Source organism: Gymnoscopelus microlampas (genome assembly GCF_963454915.1).
Source record: "Gymnoscopelus microlampas genome assembly, chromosome: 1".
NCBI classification, from domain to species: domain Eukaryota; kingdom Metazoa; phylum Chordata; class Actinopteri; order Myctophiformes; family Myctophidae; genus Gymnoscopelus; species Gymnoscopelus microlampas.
The window spans coordinates 40,707,766-40,727,823 of NC_139962.1; the positions used below are offsets into that span (position 1 = coordinate 40,707,766).

Sequence of the window (20,058 nt, forward strand, 5' to 3'; positions counted from 1 at the left end):
TAACTAAAGTTTTCAAATAATTGTAGAGGAGTAAAAGTGCAATATTTACCTCTGGGGTGTAATGGGGTAAAGGTACTGGAATTTTAAAATGGTACAGTACTTGAGCAAATTGACTTAGTTACACCACTGCCCTAGTCAACTACACATAAGGTTTAACCACTTCCTTATACTTAGTTTACCAGATTCCAAAGGGCTCTATACTGCTCCTGTTTTTGCTCTACACTAAATATTGTTGCTGAAAATAGCCGATCTACAAGCTCCCACAAGTGTTGTAATACTATGCGTTGTGAGATTGTCCATTTTCACTGAATGTTAGCCCCGGAATGGGGACATTTGGGGTAAATGTATCTACAACTGAAATGGCTTTAAGATTCATATCACAAAATGCTTTGTTTGTCTTTTCTCTATCCAGATATGGCAACTGGCAGGTTTCTTCTATCAGGCGAGCACTTACTCTGTGCGATCTGTCTGGATGTGGTTACTGAGCCGGTCTCCACACCATGTGGACACAACTTCTGCAAGGCGTGTATTCAACACTACTGGGACACCAAGGACATTTACAAGTGTCCTCTGTGTAATGCAACATTTCAAACCAGACCTCGAATGCAAGTCAATACTGTCTTGTCAGAGTTGGCTACAGAACTTAAGAAGTGGGCTCAAGTTCTAGACCAATCTGATGATGTTCTTTGTGATGTCTGTTCTGTGAGGAAGGACAAGGCTATTGTGTCTTGTCTGGTCTGCCTAACTTCTCTCTGTGAGATGCACCTGGAGCCTCACCAGAGAGTTGCAGGCCTCAGGGGCCACACTTTAACTGCTCCTGTATCAGGTCTTGAAGACAGGTTGTGCAAGAACCATCACAGGCTCCCTGAACTCTATTGTAAGACAGACCAGACTTGTGTTTGTGTTGTTTGCATGAGAACGCACGACAAAAATCATCATATTGTACCACTTGAGGAAGAATATGAATCCAAACTTGCAGAAGTGCCTGAGATGGTGGCAAAAGTCCAGAGTCTGATAAAAGCACGGTCACAGAGGATCGCTGAGATCAAACGCTCAACCAAGAGGGCACGAGTCTTCAATGACCAGCTGATCCGCTCTCGGCCAGACCTGGTTGAGGTGATTGAGAACCGGTGTAAAACAGCGGGGGGGTTCATTAAAGAACTGAACATGGAAATCGCTGAGCTCAACAAGAAACTGAGAGAGATTGACTACCTCTCTCACTCTGACGATCACCACCGCCTTGTCCTGTTCCTGTCAAGCCTGCCCGCTCTGCTAAACAAGGACCAGAAGAACACCATGGTTGACTTCAATCTGCCTGACACCACCTGTGTGAGAAGATGTGCAGCTCTTTTGGATAAGGAAATCAAACTGCAGAGGCTGAAGGCTTGTGCAGTGGATGTGACCCTTGACCCAGACACTGCACACTGTGACCTCATCGTGTCCCCGGATGGGAAAGCAGTGATTCTTGGGGCAACGCCTCAGAATGTTCCTGACACTAAAAAGAGATTCAAACATCACGCAGTGTTGTCAAAGGAAGGGTTCTCATCAGGGAAGTTTTACTTTGAGGTTCAGGTAAAGGGAAAGACTAGTTGGGCTGTAGGAGTGGCGAGAGTGTCTGTTAACAGAAAGACTCCTGTCAGCATGTCTGTTAAGACTGGATGCTGGGTCATGGTGCTGGATGCCGGCCAATATCGAGCATATGGCTCAGTGTCTTCTGGATTCAGTCTGTTTGTGAAGGAGAGACCACAGGCAGTGGGGGTTTTTGTAGACTATGATGTGGGACAGGTCTCTTTTTATAATGTGGATGCGAACTCTCACATCTACACGTTCTTTGGCCAGTGCTTTAATGAGAGACTGCATCCATACCTGTGCACTCGATCTGATCGCTCTCAATCTGATCTGAAGCCTCTGACTATCACTCCTCTACGTCTCCCAAATTGACTCCAGTCAATGTGATTACCAACCTAAGGTGTTTTCCCTGCACGCCAAAACACAGACGAGTGCTAATATTATACACATTCTTGCCACCTGATTGTGTACTGAGTCGATTTCAATGTGTAGCTGCCGTGTCAAAGATCACGTTCATTGTTTTGTGTTGTATGTGGTGTAAGTTATAATTTATGATTTTATTTTCCTCGACAAAGTGAAAACGAGTGTTTTCCCATCTCTCACTAAGCCTTTAACAACATTATACTCCAAATGTAACTGACGTTCCGTTTTGAGTGTATTGTGTTTATACTTTTAGAAAGGCTTATGTTTTAGTGCTGATACTGTGTTTTAACTTGAGTTTTAAAGATGTCAATTGTATATTTTTTTTGTAATAAAGCTTATTTTAGAAGTAAACTTGGATATTTCTTACTTGAAATGTGACACCTACCAGCAGAGGCCATCAGTTTTAATGTTTCTTTATTTTGTTAACATCTTTACATGTAGCTACATAAGTTTAAAATGTATTTTTGAATGGCTTCTCAGATCATTGCAGCGGTACATTACAAACATGCACTATGGCAGTCGGTGTATAGTAGCACCACTTGGAGACTAAAAAGAAGTATCTGTCTGCACCTGTTTCCAGAGGGTCTCCAGCAAAAGCAGTTAATGTAGCATCAGTCTTCTTAACCACTTTATACATTGGCTATTCAAAAAATAGAATAGAAGCTCACTGGGAGCTTGTACATATTCTTTTTAATTTACTTGAAAACTTTTGAATAATTTAGACTGTTAAAGATCAACTTCCTGTTTCCACCCAAGAAATATTGCAGTATAATCCATGATATTTAATCAATGAGGTGAAACACAATTTAAAAAAAAACAAATGGCAATCAAGTTGTTGTTTTTTTCAAACAAAATGGCTCACACTATACTGCTTGGGGGGCGGTGGCAAGATTCCAAAAACATAACTCCACATACAGTACGTACTTGCGTACATACATTCATACACATAGTATTAACATCCATGTCAGAAAAGGGACACTGAACAATTAACAATACTCTTTGATGCATCTTTCATAGAAAGAATAAGATCAATGATAATCAACAAGGTTTGTTTAACATGGTGATAACAGTTAGTTTTAGACACTTGACATTGCACTTAAAGAATCCAGGTCTTTCTCTAAGATTCAAACATACCCTAACAGCACTTTATTATATTTAAACAAATTCAACTCTAATTTAACATTTCCTAAGTGCCAGCAAATATAATTAAATCTTCTCTGTATAATAGATACATTTCATTTGATATCTTAATATAGCCCTACAGTATATAATTGATTGTATTTTCTTTGTGCTAACTTTGGGCCATGATCTCTGGAAGCAGAATACACAGTAACAACATAATCAGTGCAATGCCCATGTTGTAATAAATAGCATCTTGCATTGATCTCTAAATATTACACTCATCAATGTCAATCACAAGATGTTACACAATATACTGGATGTTCAATACAGACCCAGAGGGAAGTCAACCAGCTTGTCTCCTCTGTTCAGTGAGTTTAATGTGTTACTTCACTATTACCACAATTTGATGATTTCTGAAAGTAATGCATTGAATTTAATTGAGTTATGTCGGGTCCATTTGGTTAGATTTGTACACTACCTTATACTACAGCTAACTGTCAAACACAATGCAGTCTAATCTCTTTGATTTCTAACACATCCAACATTGGAGACATGGTCACGCAGAGAAGATACAAGACACAACTATAAAACAATAATGGGTGGCCATAACAACAGTACTCGCAAGCTTCCATGAGTCGATCCATGGGTATGTGTCTGTCTGTCAAGAAGCTAGTTAGGATTCTCTGACCGATCAGTAGTCATCAATTCACTTCGGAGGTACTAAAATAAGTACCTGCAAGTGGCGAGCTAGTACTATGTAATGGAAAGACACCATTAGAGAGCAGAAATCCATATACCAAATTATCTGTTTCCTCAAAGAAATTACAATGTAGCATAAGCTGTGTGTTTTCTTTTTCAGAAGGGCAGGGAAATGTCAATCTCTAATACATAACAGAGAGACACTCTGTTCTGTATTACAGAAGATTAAGGGTGGATTTATGTGGGGTAACGTGCCCTCTTGTCCATCATAGAGGGCAGAAATTGTGTATAGAAAACAATTTGCAGTCATCCACATGAAGCCCATTCTATTCCCTGTAACATTTGGTGACAATAGCAGATCTACAAGCTCACAATGTGTCGCGTTGAGCTTGTTAATCGGCTATTTTCGCCGAAGAGATTTGGCATAGAGGGGAAAAAGGCCTGGACCTACAGTAGTATAGAGCCCTGGTGGACCCCAGTCAACAATCAATATACAGTAGGGTTTAAGTGGTTATTCATTTGACTTTTGACAGTGTACAAATGGAGCAAAGTGGACCCGTAACGGTCTAGTCTTGTATGGAGCTGTTACATGGCCTCTCATAGACCATAGGCACCGAAAGGCACAACGCACACAAATTGTTTTGATATGAAATCACAGTAGGGACATTCAATAAATCTATTGGCTGTACGTACATTGTGTTGCTCTATTGCTTTATGCTTAATTTATACTCCATTGGAACCGAACACTGAAAAGCTTGTAAATTGTCTGTTTTCGCTGCAATTACTCAATCATATAACAGAGAATAATAAATCAGGCTTAATTGGTTAGTGGTCATATAATAATAATAATAATAATAATAATAAGGTCCCCACTCATTTGGGGTATTTCTTTTGTCACTGTACATATTTGCACATACATGAAATGTGTCCTCTGCATTTACCCAACCTATATATTAGGAGCAGTGGGAAAGTGTCATAATACATAATAATGTCTAATACAGTGCCCGGGGAGCAGTTAAAGGTTAAGTGTCTTGCTCAGGGACACATAGACCGGGGCCAGGGGTGCAAACCGGGGACCTTCTGTTTCTGAGACGGCCTCTCTACCCATTCAGCTATGGCCGTCCCATAGAACCTATAGTATACTGTATCTGTTAATAAAAAAGGCTCCAGCTGCTCCAGGTGACATATTATAAAAACTACAGTCATTATTTTGAGGAGTACAGCATGAAATGTCGAATAAGCACCAGTAATACATGCAGTACATCGATTTTCAAGAACATGAAGAGTAAAGTGACAAACAAAAGAAAAGGCCTAACGTTGTTTTTGATTGTTAATCTCATTTGTTAAACAAAGTGTTTTTTTCCCATGTTGAAGCTGCCCATAACATACAACCATACTGCAGGGGACATTAGAATTTCAAGGATTTGATCAATCAAAAGAAACCACAAACATTTATCTATGAATAAATGAAATGATGAAAATACATATATGTGTTTGTACGGACCTATTATTTCAACAGAAAACGTAAAAAGTATCTCTTAACAAGACTGTGTTCAGCTGTACGGCAGGTGAATGCTGTATTTCTGTGTTGATGTTCAGTCCCTGCTCAACTGTTACATTATACTATATTTAGGTTTTTGGCTATACTTGCATTGATAGGCATTAGTCATTGGAATTATATGCAGCGTATGTGGCTTATATTCTAATACTGTACATCTCTGAGTCTAGAGTTAATGTGTGGATAAAATAACGATGAAATGGACATTACAAATGACATCTTAAGGCAGAAATTAAAAACCAAAACAGAAAATAAGTTATGTGGTTAAACCTAATTGCATTGTTCTGCGTTAACATGACAATTAGTCAGTGAACATTAAGTGCAGGATGATCATTCACAGTAGCATGGTTTAAAACAAAAACACACATTTAAGGTAGTTTGTAATACAACATAATGTTTTGTTTGTATTAACAAACTAATGTGCTCTATGCTAAGTTTCATAGTAACAGCTAGACATGGGTGAATAATACAAATGTTGTCTGTTCTGGATCATTTATGTGCATGAAACCATATTGTTCATTACTGCACTGTACTGCATTTAATATTGTAATGACTTACTGCTGCTGTGCTGTGATCTACTGCACTTGAGGTCAGAAAACTGAAGTCAAGAACATGAAGAGTAAAGTGACAAACAAAAGAAAAGGCCTAACGTTGTTTTTGATTGTTAATCTCATTTGTTAAACAAAGTGTTTTTTTCCCATGTTGAAGCTGCCCATAACATACAACCATACTGCAGGGGACATTAGAATTTCAAGGATTTGATCAATCAAAAGAAACCACAAACATTTATCTATGAATAAATGAAATGATGAAAATACATATATGTGTTTGTACGGACCTATTATTTCAACAGAAAACGTAAAAAGTATCTCTTAACAAGACTGTGTTCAGCTGTACGGCAGGTGAATGCTGTATTTCTGTGTTGATGTTCAGTCCCTGCTCAACTGTTACATTATACTATATTTAGGTTTTTGGCTATACTTGCATTGATAGGCATTAGTCATTGGAATTATATGCAGCGTATGTGGCTTATATTCTAATACTGTACATCTCTGAGTCTAGAGTTAATGTGTGGATAAAATAACGATGAAATGGACATTACAAATGACATCTTAAGGCAGAAATTAAAAACCAAAACAGAAAATAAGTTATGTGGTTAAACTTAATTGCATTGTTCTGCGTTAACATGACAATTAGTCAGTGAACATTAAGTGCAGGATGATCATTCACAGTAGCATGGTTTAAAACAAAAACACACATTTAAGGTAGTTTGTAATACAACATAATGTTTTGTTTGTATTAACAAACTAATGTGCTCTATGCTAAGTTTCATAGTAACAGCTAGACATGGGTGAATAATACAAATGTTGTCTGTTCTGGATCATTTATGTGCATGAAACCATATTGTTCATTACTGCACTGTACTGCATTTAATATTGTAATGACTTACTGCTGCTGTGCTGTGATCTACTGCACTTGAGGTCAGAAAACTGAAGTCATACCTTGATCGTCCCTGAAAGCTTGACAGTTAGCATTATCTATTTGTGTGTGTGTGTGTGTGTGTGTGTGTGTGTGTGTGTGTGTGTGTGTGTGTGTGTGTGTGTGTGTGTGTGTGTGTGTGTGTGTGTGTGTGTGTGTGTGTGTGTGTGTGTGTGTGTGTGTGTGTGTGTGTGTGTGTGTGTGTGTGTGTGTGGGTGGAAGTCCATCCAACGAGGATGGTTTATCGTGCACATTATGGTGCACATTGTTGCAGTGAAATGTGTATGTGGAATGTATTTGCATATTTGTCTCACCTATGTGTGTGTGTGAGGCATCACACACAGACATGTTTGAGTCAGTATAAATTAACCTCATGTTGTTTACAGATGTGACGTCACCAGCCACTTCTTTCTTTTCACTTGACAGTGAGGAGTTTCACCGGGGGGACATATTAACGCGTGCGGAGGAAAACACTGTCCATCTCAGTACCGCTCCCTGCTGAACAGGTGCCCTGGTCAACCTGTGGGGACTTTGTTGGTGCAGAGATTGCACCAGTGGCTCTGAAAAACCGACGCTCCTTACACGCAAAGTAGACACACCAAGAGCAAGAGCTGATAAGTCAGTTTCTTTGACTTGAGATGTGTCTCTTATTAGACTGGGTGCTAAATCATAACCATTATAATGTCTTTCTATGATGTTGTGTGTTTGTCATGTAGGGGGACATTACAACGTAGCAGGTTCCTCAGCCGCTCTCAGATCCTCCTCCTGCTTGGAGATGTCAGGACTGTCCCTCCAGTAGGTGAACGGGCTGAAGGTGTCTGACCCCTGACTCTGGATCAGCAATGGAAACACATGGTCTGCCACCTCACACAGACGCCCGTAGCTGAGAGAGAGAGAGAGAGAGAGAGAGAGAGACACACACACACACACATGCACACACACACACACACACACACACACACACACACACACACACACACCTAGATGAGAAAATGCAGGCACCCTAACAACAGTGCTCAAATCTACATTCACATATAAGGGAGAGAGGGGGAGAGAGAGAGAGAGAAAACCGTAACCTACGAGGAGATGTTGGTCTTGGCGTGTTCCTGAACCAGCTCTCCCTTTGGATTGACAGTGAATATTCTGTTCAGAGGAACACCCACCTCCTTATAGGAATACACATCCTACACACACACACACACACACACACACACACACACACACACACACACACACACACACACACACACACACACACACACACACACACACACACACACACACACACACACACACACAATCATTGACAAGAAAGAGATACTGAAACTATACTTAACAGAGGACTTACCAGAACAAAGCATTAATCATTAATTTAATTTAAATCAATGCTTTTCTATTAAATGTTTAGACATTGTCGATACTGTAAAATAACCTTTTTTATTTTCTATTTAGAGTAGCCAACTATTTTTTACCCCCCTTTTCTCCCCAATTTAGTTGTTATGCCAATTGATTCCTCCCCACACGTATTTCTGTGTTGTCACTGCTGTATCCTACTGCTGACCTGCCAGTGAGGAGGCCCCACCAGGAGGACATAGACTAGAGCCTTCGTCCTACTCCTCCCGCCCAACACTCCCCGCTGACAGGTGCCGCCACCAGCCCGTGCAAATGACGCGCAAATGACAATTATCATCTTCCCTGCCCGGCTTCCCTCCCCCGAACACAAGCCAATTGTGTTCTTATAGACGCCCGACAAAGTCGGTTACACCACGGTGGATTCGAACCGTAAAATAACCTTTTGATTACATGCAATACCACGTGAGGAAATGCATTTTTCTCTTTGTTCTCTGATCCTACAACACCCAGAATTCATTTGCTACGTGTGTAGCTATGTGTGTGTGTGTGTGTGTGTGTGTGTGTGTGTGTGTGTGTGTGTGTGTGTGTGTGTGTGTGTGTGTGTGTGTGTGTGTGTGTGTGTGTGTGTGTGTACCGTAGCTCTGTTTCCAAAGGCAGCGTAGAAGGGTTCAGTATTTGGATAGAACAGATTTTTGATGTCAGTCAGACACTCAATCTTAAATTTCTCTGGTTTCTTCTCAATCACCTCCCTAAGGAGACATTCAACATGATCTAATGATTAAACACATCGTATATGGTATATGATTTCACATTCGGTATATTATTCAATACATTATGATCACACACATTCTACACCAGGGGTTCTCAACCTTTTCAGGCCGTGACCCCCAAAATAATGATATTATTTCCCGCGACCCCCCGCATGCACGCGTGCGGTCCCGTTCGCACGCGCGAAGGTTATTTAATTATAATAGGTTATTTGATAATTGTTTATTATCAAAACATTTTTGCAAAAAGTGGGTAAATTGAGTAAATTAACTGATAAAACATGAATTAATGATAACATAAAAAAAAAATTTGTAAAAAAAAAAATGTTTTTTTTTTTTTTTTTTTTTTTTAATTCACCCAAAAATCTGGCGACCCCCCAAAATTATTTGGCGACCCCCCTGGGGGTCGCGACCCCCAGGTTGAGAACCACTGTTCTACACTACAGTACATGATTCATATTCTATATGATATGACATGTGTGTGTGCGCGCACGTGTGTGTGTGTGTGTGTGTGTGTGTGTGTGTGTGTCTGTGTGTGTGTGTGTGTGTGTGTGTGTGTGCGCGCACAGAAGTCTGTGTGCATGTGCAGATATGTGTGTGTGCAGTATGTATGTGAGACCTGTGCAGGGCAGAGAAGAGACTGCTGGGGCTGAGCATCACTGGACCCATGGGCAGCATGGTTCCTCTCTCGCTGACCCAGTGCAGGTATCCTCGTGTCATGTCAGCCATGCCGATGGCTCTCGCTGAGCAGTACATGAACTTATAGCCATTCCTGAGAGAGAAGGGGAGCTATAATTACTGTGGTTTCATCAGACATTAGCTACAATTACGAGACATTTTAGGGATTAGGGAAGCTGTACAAATATAGAACCAATTTCTCACAATATTAAAAAGAAAGTGTCTTTTGAATGGGACAGCCAAACCGTCATTAATTTAGAAAGAGAAAAGGCAAATGCTGACTTTGGCCACACAGTTAGAATCAATTCAAACATTCACACTTTTGTTTGTTTAAGATAATTCTATTTCAGTTAAACACTTTCGTCAGGAATAATCATTTATTGCAATGCAATTTCATTCAGTTTGGCGGTGGGACTCTGCTCCTGTGATACTACAGATTATCTGTGTAAGCATGTGAGATGACCCATCCCAATGGGTTGTGTGTGTTGGTTTGATTCTAAGGGCCCTATTCCAGGTTCAAGTTGCTAAAGCCACTAATATCGGATTTAGGACTAGACAAGGGGCGTTCCCCCGCAAAAGTTGCTATTCTGGGACACCTCCCTTACCCGCTAAACACCTGCGCTACCCCTTACATTATGCATAGGTGTAGTTTGGGCGTTACAATGATAAAACCAATCACCATGCCAGATACCATTAACTTTAAGAGAAGACTGCGCTAGCCATTATCCCCAATCCAATATACTCCAATCTCCCTGTCTGCAGTGTTGCCTGGTCTGATTATTATAAGCCACATTGGGCTTGTTTTTCTGAAGTTGCTTGTAAATAATGGTAGAATGGTTGTGAGCTTGTAGATCGTCTATTTTCAAATAGCCAACATATATAAATATGCACATTGTTTAATGGATGACATATATAGGTTTGAAGTGCTAATGTGGCCTATTATAGTCGCTTCTTTTGGGCTTGTTTTCATAGACCTGGTTGCTTATTTATCTCGCAAATTCTGGCGACACAGGTCCTGTGCGTAGCTGCAAACATTGAGAATTTTACTTGGAAACATACACCCAATGTTTTGTTTCTAAGCTCTGGACTTTGATTGCCTTTCAATAAAACCACATTTGATAGACATAAGTATCACCTACATGTTACTGATTAGAGAGAATTTAATATTTTTGTAATCAGTTCATTATTTCCTGCGTAATCGATGAATAAAACTGACGTGTGTAAATTGGAGCATTGCGCGATGCACAAATTGCCTTCTTTAAATAGACTATCATCTTATATAAATACAACTGACACAAGGAATTGGCACCCTCCCTTCTGCTGATTATAGTAAAATTAGAATCACAGAGATTTGTTGACAATAATAGCCTAGTAGACAGAGGTGCGCTCTGTGCGTCCTGGCCGTCTCCACGAATCCATTGCAGTCTGTGTGCTCTTGCGGGTGGTTTTAGAATCCGCTGTGCACTTTCCCAAAGCCGCACCCGTGTGTGGGCAGAATAGCAATTTTGGGGATAATGCAACAACACGCCCACGGGGCACGCCTCCAACTGCAAATAACGGTGTCTGCATAATGGAGAACGGGTATAGCAGGTGCAGAATAGCGTTTAGGGACAGCGCCAGCTCCCTTAGCTGTATTTAACGGGTAATGGGTAGAAAATCACGGGTAAAGGTTAACGGGTAGGGGTATAGCGTGCCACAGAATAGAGCCGCACTCGCACACAGAATATCTGAGATCACAAACCCCCCGAAGCAGAGCCTAAAATACAGTTATTACATGAACATAACATTGAACCTTTCAATTGCACAAGTTAAGATGCCACATATCACAGTACAGATACATATAGAATTACAGTACAATCCACAGAATCCCCCATTAACATATGAAACGAAATGCCAAAGGGAGGAGGCTGGGGAGGTGGAGGGAGTTTGAACGCTGATAGGCTGCACAACGAGCTGTGACAAGCTGAGCATGTAGAATGAACAAAGTGACCAGTGGACTGCTTAAAAAGGCCACCTAACTGAACTGTGGGAATGAGGGCGTGTGTGTGTTAGCATGTTGGCGAATGGGAATGAAGATAGATGAGTGAGGTTGAACGTGGAGAGACTTGGGTGCATGTATACATTAACTTGTTAGCGAATGAGAATTGGGGGGGGGGGGGGGGGGGGTGAGTGTGAGTGTGTAGCAGCTACACTGTGGGCTACCCTCCTGCCTGTCGTGCCTACCTGAACTATCGCTGCGCTTGATCGTAATGCAGGCTATACTGTACAAGAAAGAGTAGAATGACGGGAAATCGTCATTCTTCAAAGTAATTGTTCAAAGAGCAGATTGAACAGGAGCAGATATGAACCTGTGACCTGTGTTGTGTGTCATTAAAAGTACTATAAACTTGAAATACTGTATCGCAGTTGTATACCTCCGACAACCAGTTGCCATTTACATCCGAGTCTGTCCAGACTTATATGGTATATGTAGTGAATGAAGACTTTGAAGTGTGATTTGTGAGGTCACGGTGACACCACCTATTTCTAATGAGTATATCCTTGAATCCAAGTGGACGTTTGTGCCAAATCCCTAAAGGTGATCCTACGATATTGCGTTCACTGTTTGGACAGACGAACAGACAACCCAGACAAATTATGCCAGAGTCATAATAACATTTGGAAATGTTGCCAGTGTGTGTGTGTGTGTGTGTGTGTGTGTGTGTGTGTGTGTGTGTGTGTGTGTGTGTGTGTGTGTGTGTGTGTGTGTGTGTGTGTGTGTGTGTGTGTGTGTGTGTGTGTGTGTGTGTACTGACTGGCTGACTCTGTGGTAGAGCCGGGCGATACCCTGGTGAGTCCAGTCTTTACCCAGGTTCGGCAGGATGTGACCGAGGGTGTCTGACCTGCAGCACAATACAGGACAGGACCTTATTCATCTTTTCCCAATTGTTGAACTTTAAAAAAATGTTTTAACCATAAAACAACCATTTATTTAATTTTAAATTGTCACACACACACACACACACACACACACACACACACACACACACACACACACACACACACACACACACACACACACACACACACACACACACACACACACACACACACACACACACACACACACACAGCATCCAGACATAGTGACCTGGTTATGGTTCCATCAATGTCAGAGATGACTATCTTGTCATTCCAGTTCCAGAGATAGATGGTGCCATGACAACGACAGGTGCCCTGGTATTGGGTGGTCACACTGAACACAACTTCATTAGGACCCTCCTTCAGCTGCAGGCTGGCCTGCGTACACACACAACAACAACACATTCAATGAATGAATTAGAACGAAAAAAGTGTTCAAAGCAGATATGTACTGATGAAAGAAAGGATGAAAGACAAAAAGAGATATTGAAAGACAAAATAAGAAAGAGAGAAGGCTTGGTACCAGTTGTTCTGGCGAGAGGCGGAGTGTCTTTGTATAACAGACACCAGGAGTCACGGGGGCTTCCTGCTGACAGGATCCTGACACCTGATTTGATAAACGGTGGTCCTCATCACTGGATGATGACTCATCCTTCATCCTGTAATATCAAAACCAACAACGTGTGTGTGAGTGAGTGAGAGAGAGAGAGAGAGAGAGATGAGAGAGAGGAGAGAGAGAGAGAGAGAGAGGATGAGAGAGAGAGAGAGAGAGAGAGAGAGAGAGAGAGAGAGAGGAGAGAGAGAGAGAGAGAGAGAGAGAGAGAGAGAGAGAGAGAGAGAGAGAGAGGGAGAGAGAGAGAGAGAGAGAGAGAGAGAGAGAGAGAGAGAGAGAGAGAGAGAGAGAGAGAGAGAGAGAGAGAGAGAGAGAGAGAGAGAGAGAGAGTGAGTGAGTGAGTGAGTGAGTGAGTGAGTGAGTGAGTGAGTGAGTGAGTGAGTGAGTGTGTGTGTGTGTGTGTGTGTGTGTGTGTGTGTGTGTGTGTGTGTGTGTGTGTGTGTGTGTGTGTGTGTGTGTGTGTGTGTTTGTGTGTGTGTGTGTGTGTGTGTGTCATGCGCCTCATTCCATATTACAAAAATGCAACAATAGACAAATCAATTCTCAAGTTTACACTAAAAGCCAGACTCCAAGTTCTGCCAACTATACAACCTTGCCCTCTGGTACCCTGCAAAACATGATTCATACTGTTTACTCCATAATAATCAAGAACTGGAATCTGTTGCACACATTATGAATAGTTGCCCCTCTTTCAAGGGACTCTACACGGCACGATCGTATCGTGGATTGAATTGTTAAAGAACTGCACCGTGCCACTGGACAACAACAAGTACATTACCACATTAACAAAGCTGTTAAAATCGAATGGTTTGCCTTATCTCAATTTAACAATACATTTAGTGATGTGGTTGAGAGCTCCCCTAATACTCCGGATGTGATCATGATTAATGAAACCACCAAGACTGTTTTTATTTTAGAAATTGGATGTTCCTTTGACATGTACTGTATATACATGGATACTTGCTTCAACTGTAAAATACAGAAGTACCAACCACTTGCACATGCCATCTCTGCATGTGGGTACAATTGTAAAACAAATGCTTTGATATTTGTCAGCTTAAGGCATGTCCATAAGATGTGTGTGCGAGGACTACAAATTGTTGGACTGGCTAAAAGAAGGGCAAAACAATGAATGAAATATTGTTCTGTGTCTGCCATTATTGGCAGTCTGCCATTTTGACATCATTTACGTCTTAAACTGAAAATCCAAATAAAGAAATCTTGTTTGTTTGTGTGTGTGTGTGTGTGTGTGTGTGTGTGTGTGTGTGTGTGTGTGTGTGTGTGTGTGTGTGTGTGTTCAAGAGCAAGGTATAACGTATACAGAAGGAAATATTATAGAGGAAAAAGATATGAAGGTTTCTACTCACCCGCTCACACTGTTTCCCTGCTCTCCACCTGCATCTGTCATAGAGTCCTTAGAGTGAAGTAGAAGAAATGTATGAAAAACATTTTAAAATAGTTCAAATACCCACAAGGTGTCGATGTAGATCGGCTATTTTCACTATCTTAAAATGTTTTTCAAAATAGTAAAGAATGCCAAAAAGGTTTAGGCATATAGGGTAAGCTAGATAGGGCTCTGAGAGTGTACACATTGGCCCTTGTTTATTAATCTAATGTCAGGGTTCACATGTGATTTATGAAACAGTCCCCCATGGGGGCTGTGCTGTCAAGGGCTCTCTAATCTCTCAAGAACAGATACAAAGTACATGAATCATGAATCACACAGAGGGCGCTGTTTTTCCTTTTTATTTGACGATGGGTTTCCAGATTGAGGGCTCTCTGGCAGCAGCAGAACATCTAATGCCACCCTCTAATCGCAATCATATTGCACAATAATATGTTGAAAGATGAAAACTGAGGGTAGATGCAAGAAGTTCCTTTACTTTACTCATTTTTTGCATCTAAAGAGCCACAGTTTTCATCTTTCAGTGTGCGAGCCCCTTCTTTTTCTTCATGGACTTTCATACTGGCCTCTCGCACCTGTTTTCAGCAGTATAGCAAACCTTAAGTTTAGAGCAAACTTCCCTACCTTTTTCATAATATGTTGTGCAGAACCCCAAAGGCCACAACAATGTCTGATACTTTCCCTGGTATGGCGTGCACACACAGTAGAGCCCCCCCCCCCCCTACCAATCCATGCAATGAAGCAGCCCGACGACGCAGCATTCCACCGTGGCCCGCCCTGTGCGTATGTTTGCCAGTGGGATTACCAAGTATTCCGAAAGGGAGTAATCTTTGTCAACCAAAACAGTGATTCTCAACCTTTTCAGGCAGTGACCACCCCTAAAGAATCATATTTGAACTGGGGACCCCTCAACCTGACAAGCCCTTGGAATTGTAGGAGTCGAGGCTTACATTTTGTTTGACTCGGTTCCACAGATAAATATTGTGAAATTAGCCGATCTACAAGCTCACACCGCCTCTCGTTGTGAGGCGTTGTGAGCTTATAGATCGGCTATTTATTTTTTTTTTCTCAAAATTTGACAGTTTGGCCAATGTTTGACCAGTTTTTATAGTAGGCTATAGTTTGTTTATTGCTTTTGATTTATTTTTCTTTCTTTCTTTTTTTAGGTATTAAAAAGGTCTTAAAAGTCCTTAAATTGTCACTTCACTGTCACTTCACTGTCATCATGGGGCCGACACACATGTTGAGAACCACCAAACTAGTACATGAATCACACACACACGCGCGCACGCGCGCACACACACACACACACACACACACACACACACACACACACACACACACACACACACACACACACACACACACACACACACACACACACACACACACACACACACACACACACACACACACACACACACACACAATTACATCCCAGAATATTGAACAACATTGACATCTTGTGGTCATTCTGGCTAACTTCACCACACTACCACAGCCAAAGTGCTTCTCATCTCATGGGCAGGTAAACGCGCAGCTAAAAGTTAATTGTGGGTGTGTTTCATTTACATGTTCTGTGTGCCAGCAGGAAGATAACAGTACAGGAGCCGTGCATGCTGGCACACATTAACACCTAAATGAAACACACCCGCAATTAATGTGATTACTTTCAGCTGTGTTTACTTGTCGAAAAGCTTAGAAAGCTGTCCATAGGTTAGACTTCAACATCCACCCTGCCTGAACCCGCCTGTTGAGTGAATTCTTATTTTGAAACTTGCACCACAGTTTGAGGAAAGAGAAGGTATTCATTCATTCATTCATTAATAATCTAATGTCAAATTCTTCACTTGTTTACACTAAGTCTTTTCACACTGTGTGCTATGGGAAAACGCATGTTAGATTAACCACTTGAAGCCTAGTGTTTCTCTTCTGGGGCAAACATTCTGAAAAACTAACAGATCTACAAGCTCACAAGGCATCGAGTTGCGAGCTTGTAGAACTGCTATTTTCAATGTTTAGTGCAGATGGAAATACTAGCCCAGGGGTACCCTGGTCCAGTGGTGGAAAAAGTACTAAGTAAAAATCTGTTTCAAAATGTACTTAGTAAAAGTACTTAAATACTTAAGTATTGGTATCAAAATGTACTTAAAGTAGAAAGTACTCCTGCAAAAGTACTCCTGCAAAAAGTCCTATTTCAAAAATATGTTTTGAAAATGGCAGATCTACAAGCTCACAATACATGGCATTGTGAGCTATCTGCTAAATGGCCAAGTTGTATACAGGGCTGAAGTGGTTAATACTATGTTTTGTAATAATGGTAACTAAGTTTTCACATAATTGTAGTGGAGTAAAAGTACAATATTTGCCTCCGAGGTGTAGTGGAGTAGAAGGAAACTGTGAAAGTACTGAAAATTGGAAATACTCCAGCAAAATAAAAACTACCAAAACATTGTACTTGAGTAAATTTACTTAGCTACTTTACACCACCTGGTTTAACCACTTAAACCTTATACTTGGTTGACCAGATTCCAAAGGGCTCTGTACTAGATCCCCTCCTGTTTTTTCTCTAAACTAAATATTGTTGCTGAAAATGGCCGATCTACAAGCTCCTAAAGTGTTGAAACGCTATGTGTTGTGAGTTTTAGATTGGCTATTTTCACTGAATGTTGGCCCCGGAATAGGGACACTAAAGGTAAATGAACAGAAATGGCTCTAAGATTCATATGACAAATGCTTTGTTTGTCTTTTCTCTTTCCAGATATGGCAACTGCCAGGTTTCTTGTATCAGACGAGCACTTACTCTGTGCGATCTGTCTGGATGTGGTTACTGAGCCGGTCTCCACACCATGTGGACACAACTTCTGCAAGGCGTGTATTCAACACTACTGGGACACCAAGGACATTTACAAGTGTCCTCTGTGTAATACAACATTTCAAACCAGACCTCGAATGCAAGTCAATACTGTCTTGTCAGAGTTGGCTACAGGACTTAAGAAGTGGGCGCAAGTTCTAGACCAATCTGATGATGTTCTTTGTGATGTCTGTTCTGTGAGGAAGGACAAGGCTGTTGTGTCTTGTCTGGTATGCGTAACTTCTCTCTGTGAGATGCACCTGGAGCCTCACCAGAGAGTTGCAGGCCTCAGGGGCCACACTTTAACTGCTCCTGTATCAGGTCTTGAAGACAGGTTATGCAAGAACCATCACAGGCTCCCTGACCTCTATTGTAAGACAGACCAGACTTGTGTATGTGTTGTTTGCATGAAAACGGACCACAAAGATCACCTTATTGTACCGCTCGAGAGAGAATATGAATCCAAACTTGCAGAAGTGCAGAGTGTGATAAATGCACGGTCACAGAGGATCAGTGAGATCAAACGCTCCACCAAGAGAGCACGACTCTTCAATGAGCAGCTGATCCACTCCAGGCCAGACCTGGTTGAGGTGATTGAGGACCGGTGTAAAACAGCAGAGCAACAAGCAGAGGGTTTTATTAAAGAACTGAACATGGAAATCGCTGAGCTCAACAAGAAATGTGTTGACTTGGAGCATCACCATCGCCTTGATGATCACCATCACCTTGTCCTGTTCATGTCAAGCCTGCCCGCTCTGCTAAACAAGGACCAGAAGAACACCATGGTTGACTTCAATCTGCCTGACACCACCTGTGTGAGAAGATGTGCAGCTCTTCTGGATAAGGAAATCAAACTGCAGAGGCTGAAGGCTTGTGCAGTGGATGTGACCCTTGACCCAGACACTGCACACTGTGACCTCATCGTGTCCCCGGATGGGAAAGCAGTGATTCTTGGGGCAACGCCTCAGAATGTTCCTGATACTAAAAAGAGATTCAAACATCACGCTGTGTTGTCAAAGGAAGGGTTCACATCAGGGAAGTTTTACTTTGAGGTTCAGGTAAAGGGAAAGACTAGTTGGGCTGTAGGAGTGGCAAGAGTGTCTGTTAACAGAAAGACTCCTGTCAGCATGTCTGTTAAGACTGGATGCTGGGTCATGGTGCTGGATGCCGGCCAATATCGAGCATATGGCTCAGTGTCTTCTGGATTCAGTCTGTTTGTGAATGGGAGACCACAGGCAGTGGGGGTTTTTGTAGACTATGATGTGGGACAGGTCTCTTTTTATAATGTGGATGCAAACTCTCACATCTACACGTTCTTTGGCCAGTGCTTTAATGAGAGACTGCATCCATACCTGTGCACTCGATCTGATCGCTCTCAATCTGATCTGAAGCCTCTGACTATCACTCCTCTACGTCTCCCAAATTGACTCCAGTCAATGTGATTACCAACCTCAACCTGTTTTGGTGTTTCCCCTGCACACCAAAACACAAGAGACGGTAAAGTTCTTGCCAGCTGACCTTGTGTACAGAGTAAATTGTGTCTATTTCAATGTGTGATGGTACAGTAGCTGCCGCGTTAATAGTTTCATATGTATAGGTGTTAAGATATTTAGGCTTTTATTTTTGGGGTTCTTTCCCTCGACAAAGGCTTAGTGAGTTCTCCCTAACAAAATTATACTCAACATGTAACTGACATTCAGTTTTGAGTATATTGTGACACTTTTAGAAAGTCTAGGTTTTAGTGATGATATTGTCTTTTAATTGAGTTTTTATCTTAAAGTTGTCTTTTAATTTTATTTGGTGTTTTGTTGTAATAAGTGTTATAATAAAGCTTATAAATACTTTAACCCTAAACATGAGTATGTTTTCCTTATTGAAACCACCACAGCTTACAAGGAGCAGTCTTATTTACCTGAGTGTGGTCATTGCAACTACAGTACATTGCGACACCTACCAGCAGAGGGCATCACATTTTGTTAACATCTTGTGTAAATGTACCTAAACAATTTTTGTATGGCTTCTCAGCTCATTGCAGCAGTAAACTGACAACATCACTATACGAAATCGTAGGGCTGGGCAATTAACAAAATGTATGACTATAACAACTGACTTTAAAAATAATCTTATATCTACGCAAATAGTTTTTGACTAAATTGGTTAGTCTGGTTAACTTCTATTTATACTTTGTTGTGCAGTAATGGTGTGGGTGAAAAAATGGCAAAATTGCTCATCTACAAGCTCTCAACATGTGATGTATTGTGAGTTAATAGATCGGCTATGTTCCCCTTTTAAAAACTTTGAAATCAAGGCTGGTTTGAAATGACTTGATATTAATGCCCAGCCCTGGGGGGGTACAAACATGCACTATGAGTGTAGTAGCAGCAAATGGAGACTTAAGTGTCTGTCTGCACCTGTAAACATTGTCAGCCTCTGTACTTGACTGTGCATATAGTAGACATCTATACAATATACATGCATATTGTCAGTCAGTGTACAGCAGCTGCGACAAATGTCCAGGGTGGGTGTACTTGTACATCAGGCCATCTCACGCTATAGAAACAGCAGACAGTCTCCTGCCCCTATGGGCTACTTCTGCATGTAAAAACAATTAGAATCAAACTTGATATACGTATTTTC

General features: G+C 41.3%; 1 protein-coding gene across 3 annotated transcripts in view; it reads right to left on the reverse strand.

The window, feature by feature from the left end:
• Positions 1–3,831: 3,831 nt before the first annotated feature.
• Positions 3,832–20,058, reverse strand: part of lpin1a (lipin 1a) — a 36,701-nt gene continuing 20,474 nt past the window's right edge. For all 3 annotated transcript variants that reach the window (XM_084061938.1, XM_084061939.1, XM_084061937.1), the window contains 8 exons: positions 14,530–14,576; positions 13,073–13,208; positions 12,779–12,927; positions 12,444–12,530; positions 9,590–9,742; positions 8,838–8,952; positions 7,931–8,034; positions 3,832–7,733 (listed from right to left, as the gene is read on the reverse strand). In XM_084061938.1, coding sequence (XP_083918064.1) covers positions 7,574–7,733; positions 7,931–8,034; positions 8,838–8,952; positions 9,590–9,742; positions 12,444–12,530; positions 12,779–12,927; positions 13,073–13,208; positions 14,530–14,576 — 951 coding nt within the window. In that variant the 3' untranslated portion in view covers positions 3,832–7,573. The remainder of the gene's footprint in view (positions 7,734–7,930; positions 8,035–8,837; positions 8,953–9,589; positions 9,743–12,443; positions 12,531–12,778; positions 12,928–13,072; positions 13,209–14,529; positions 14,577–20,058) is intronic.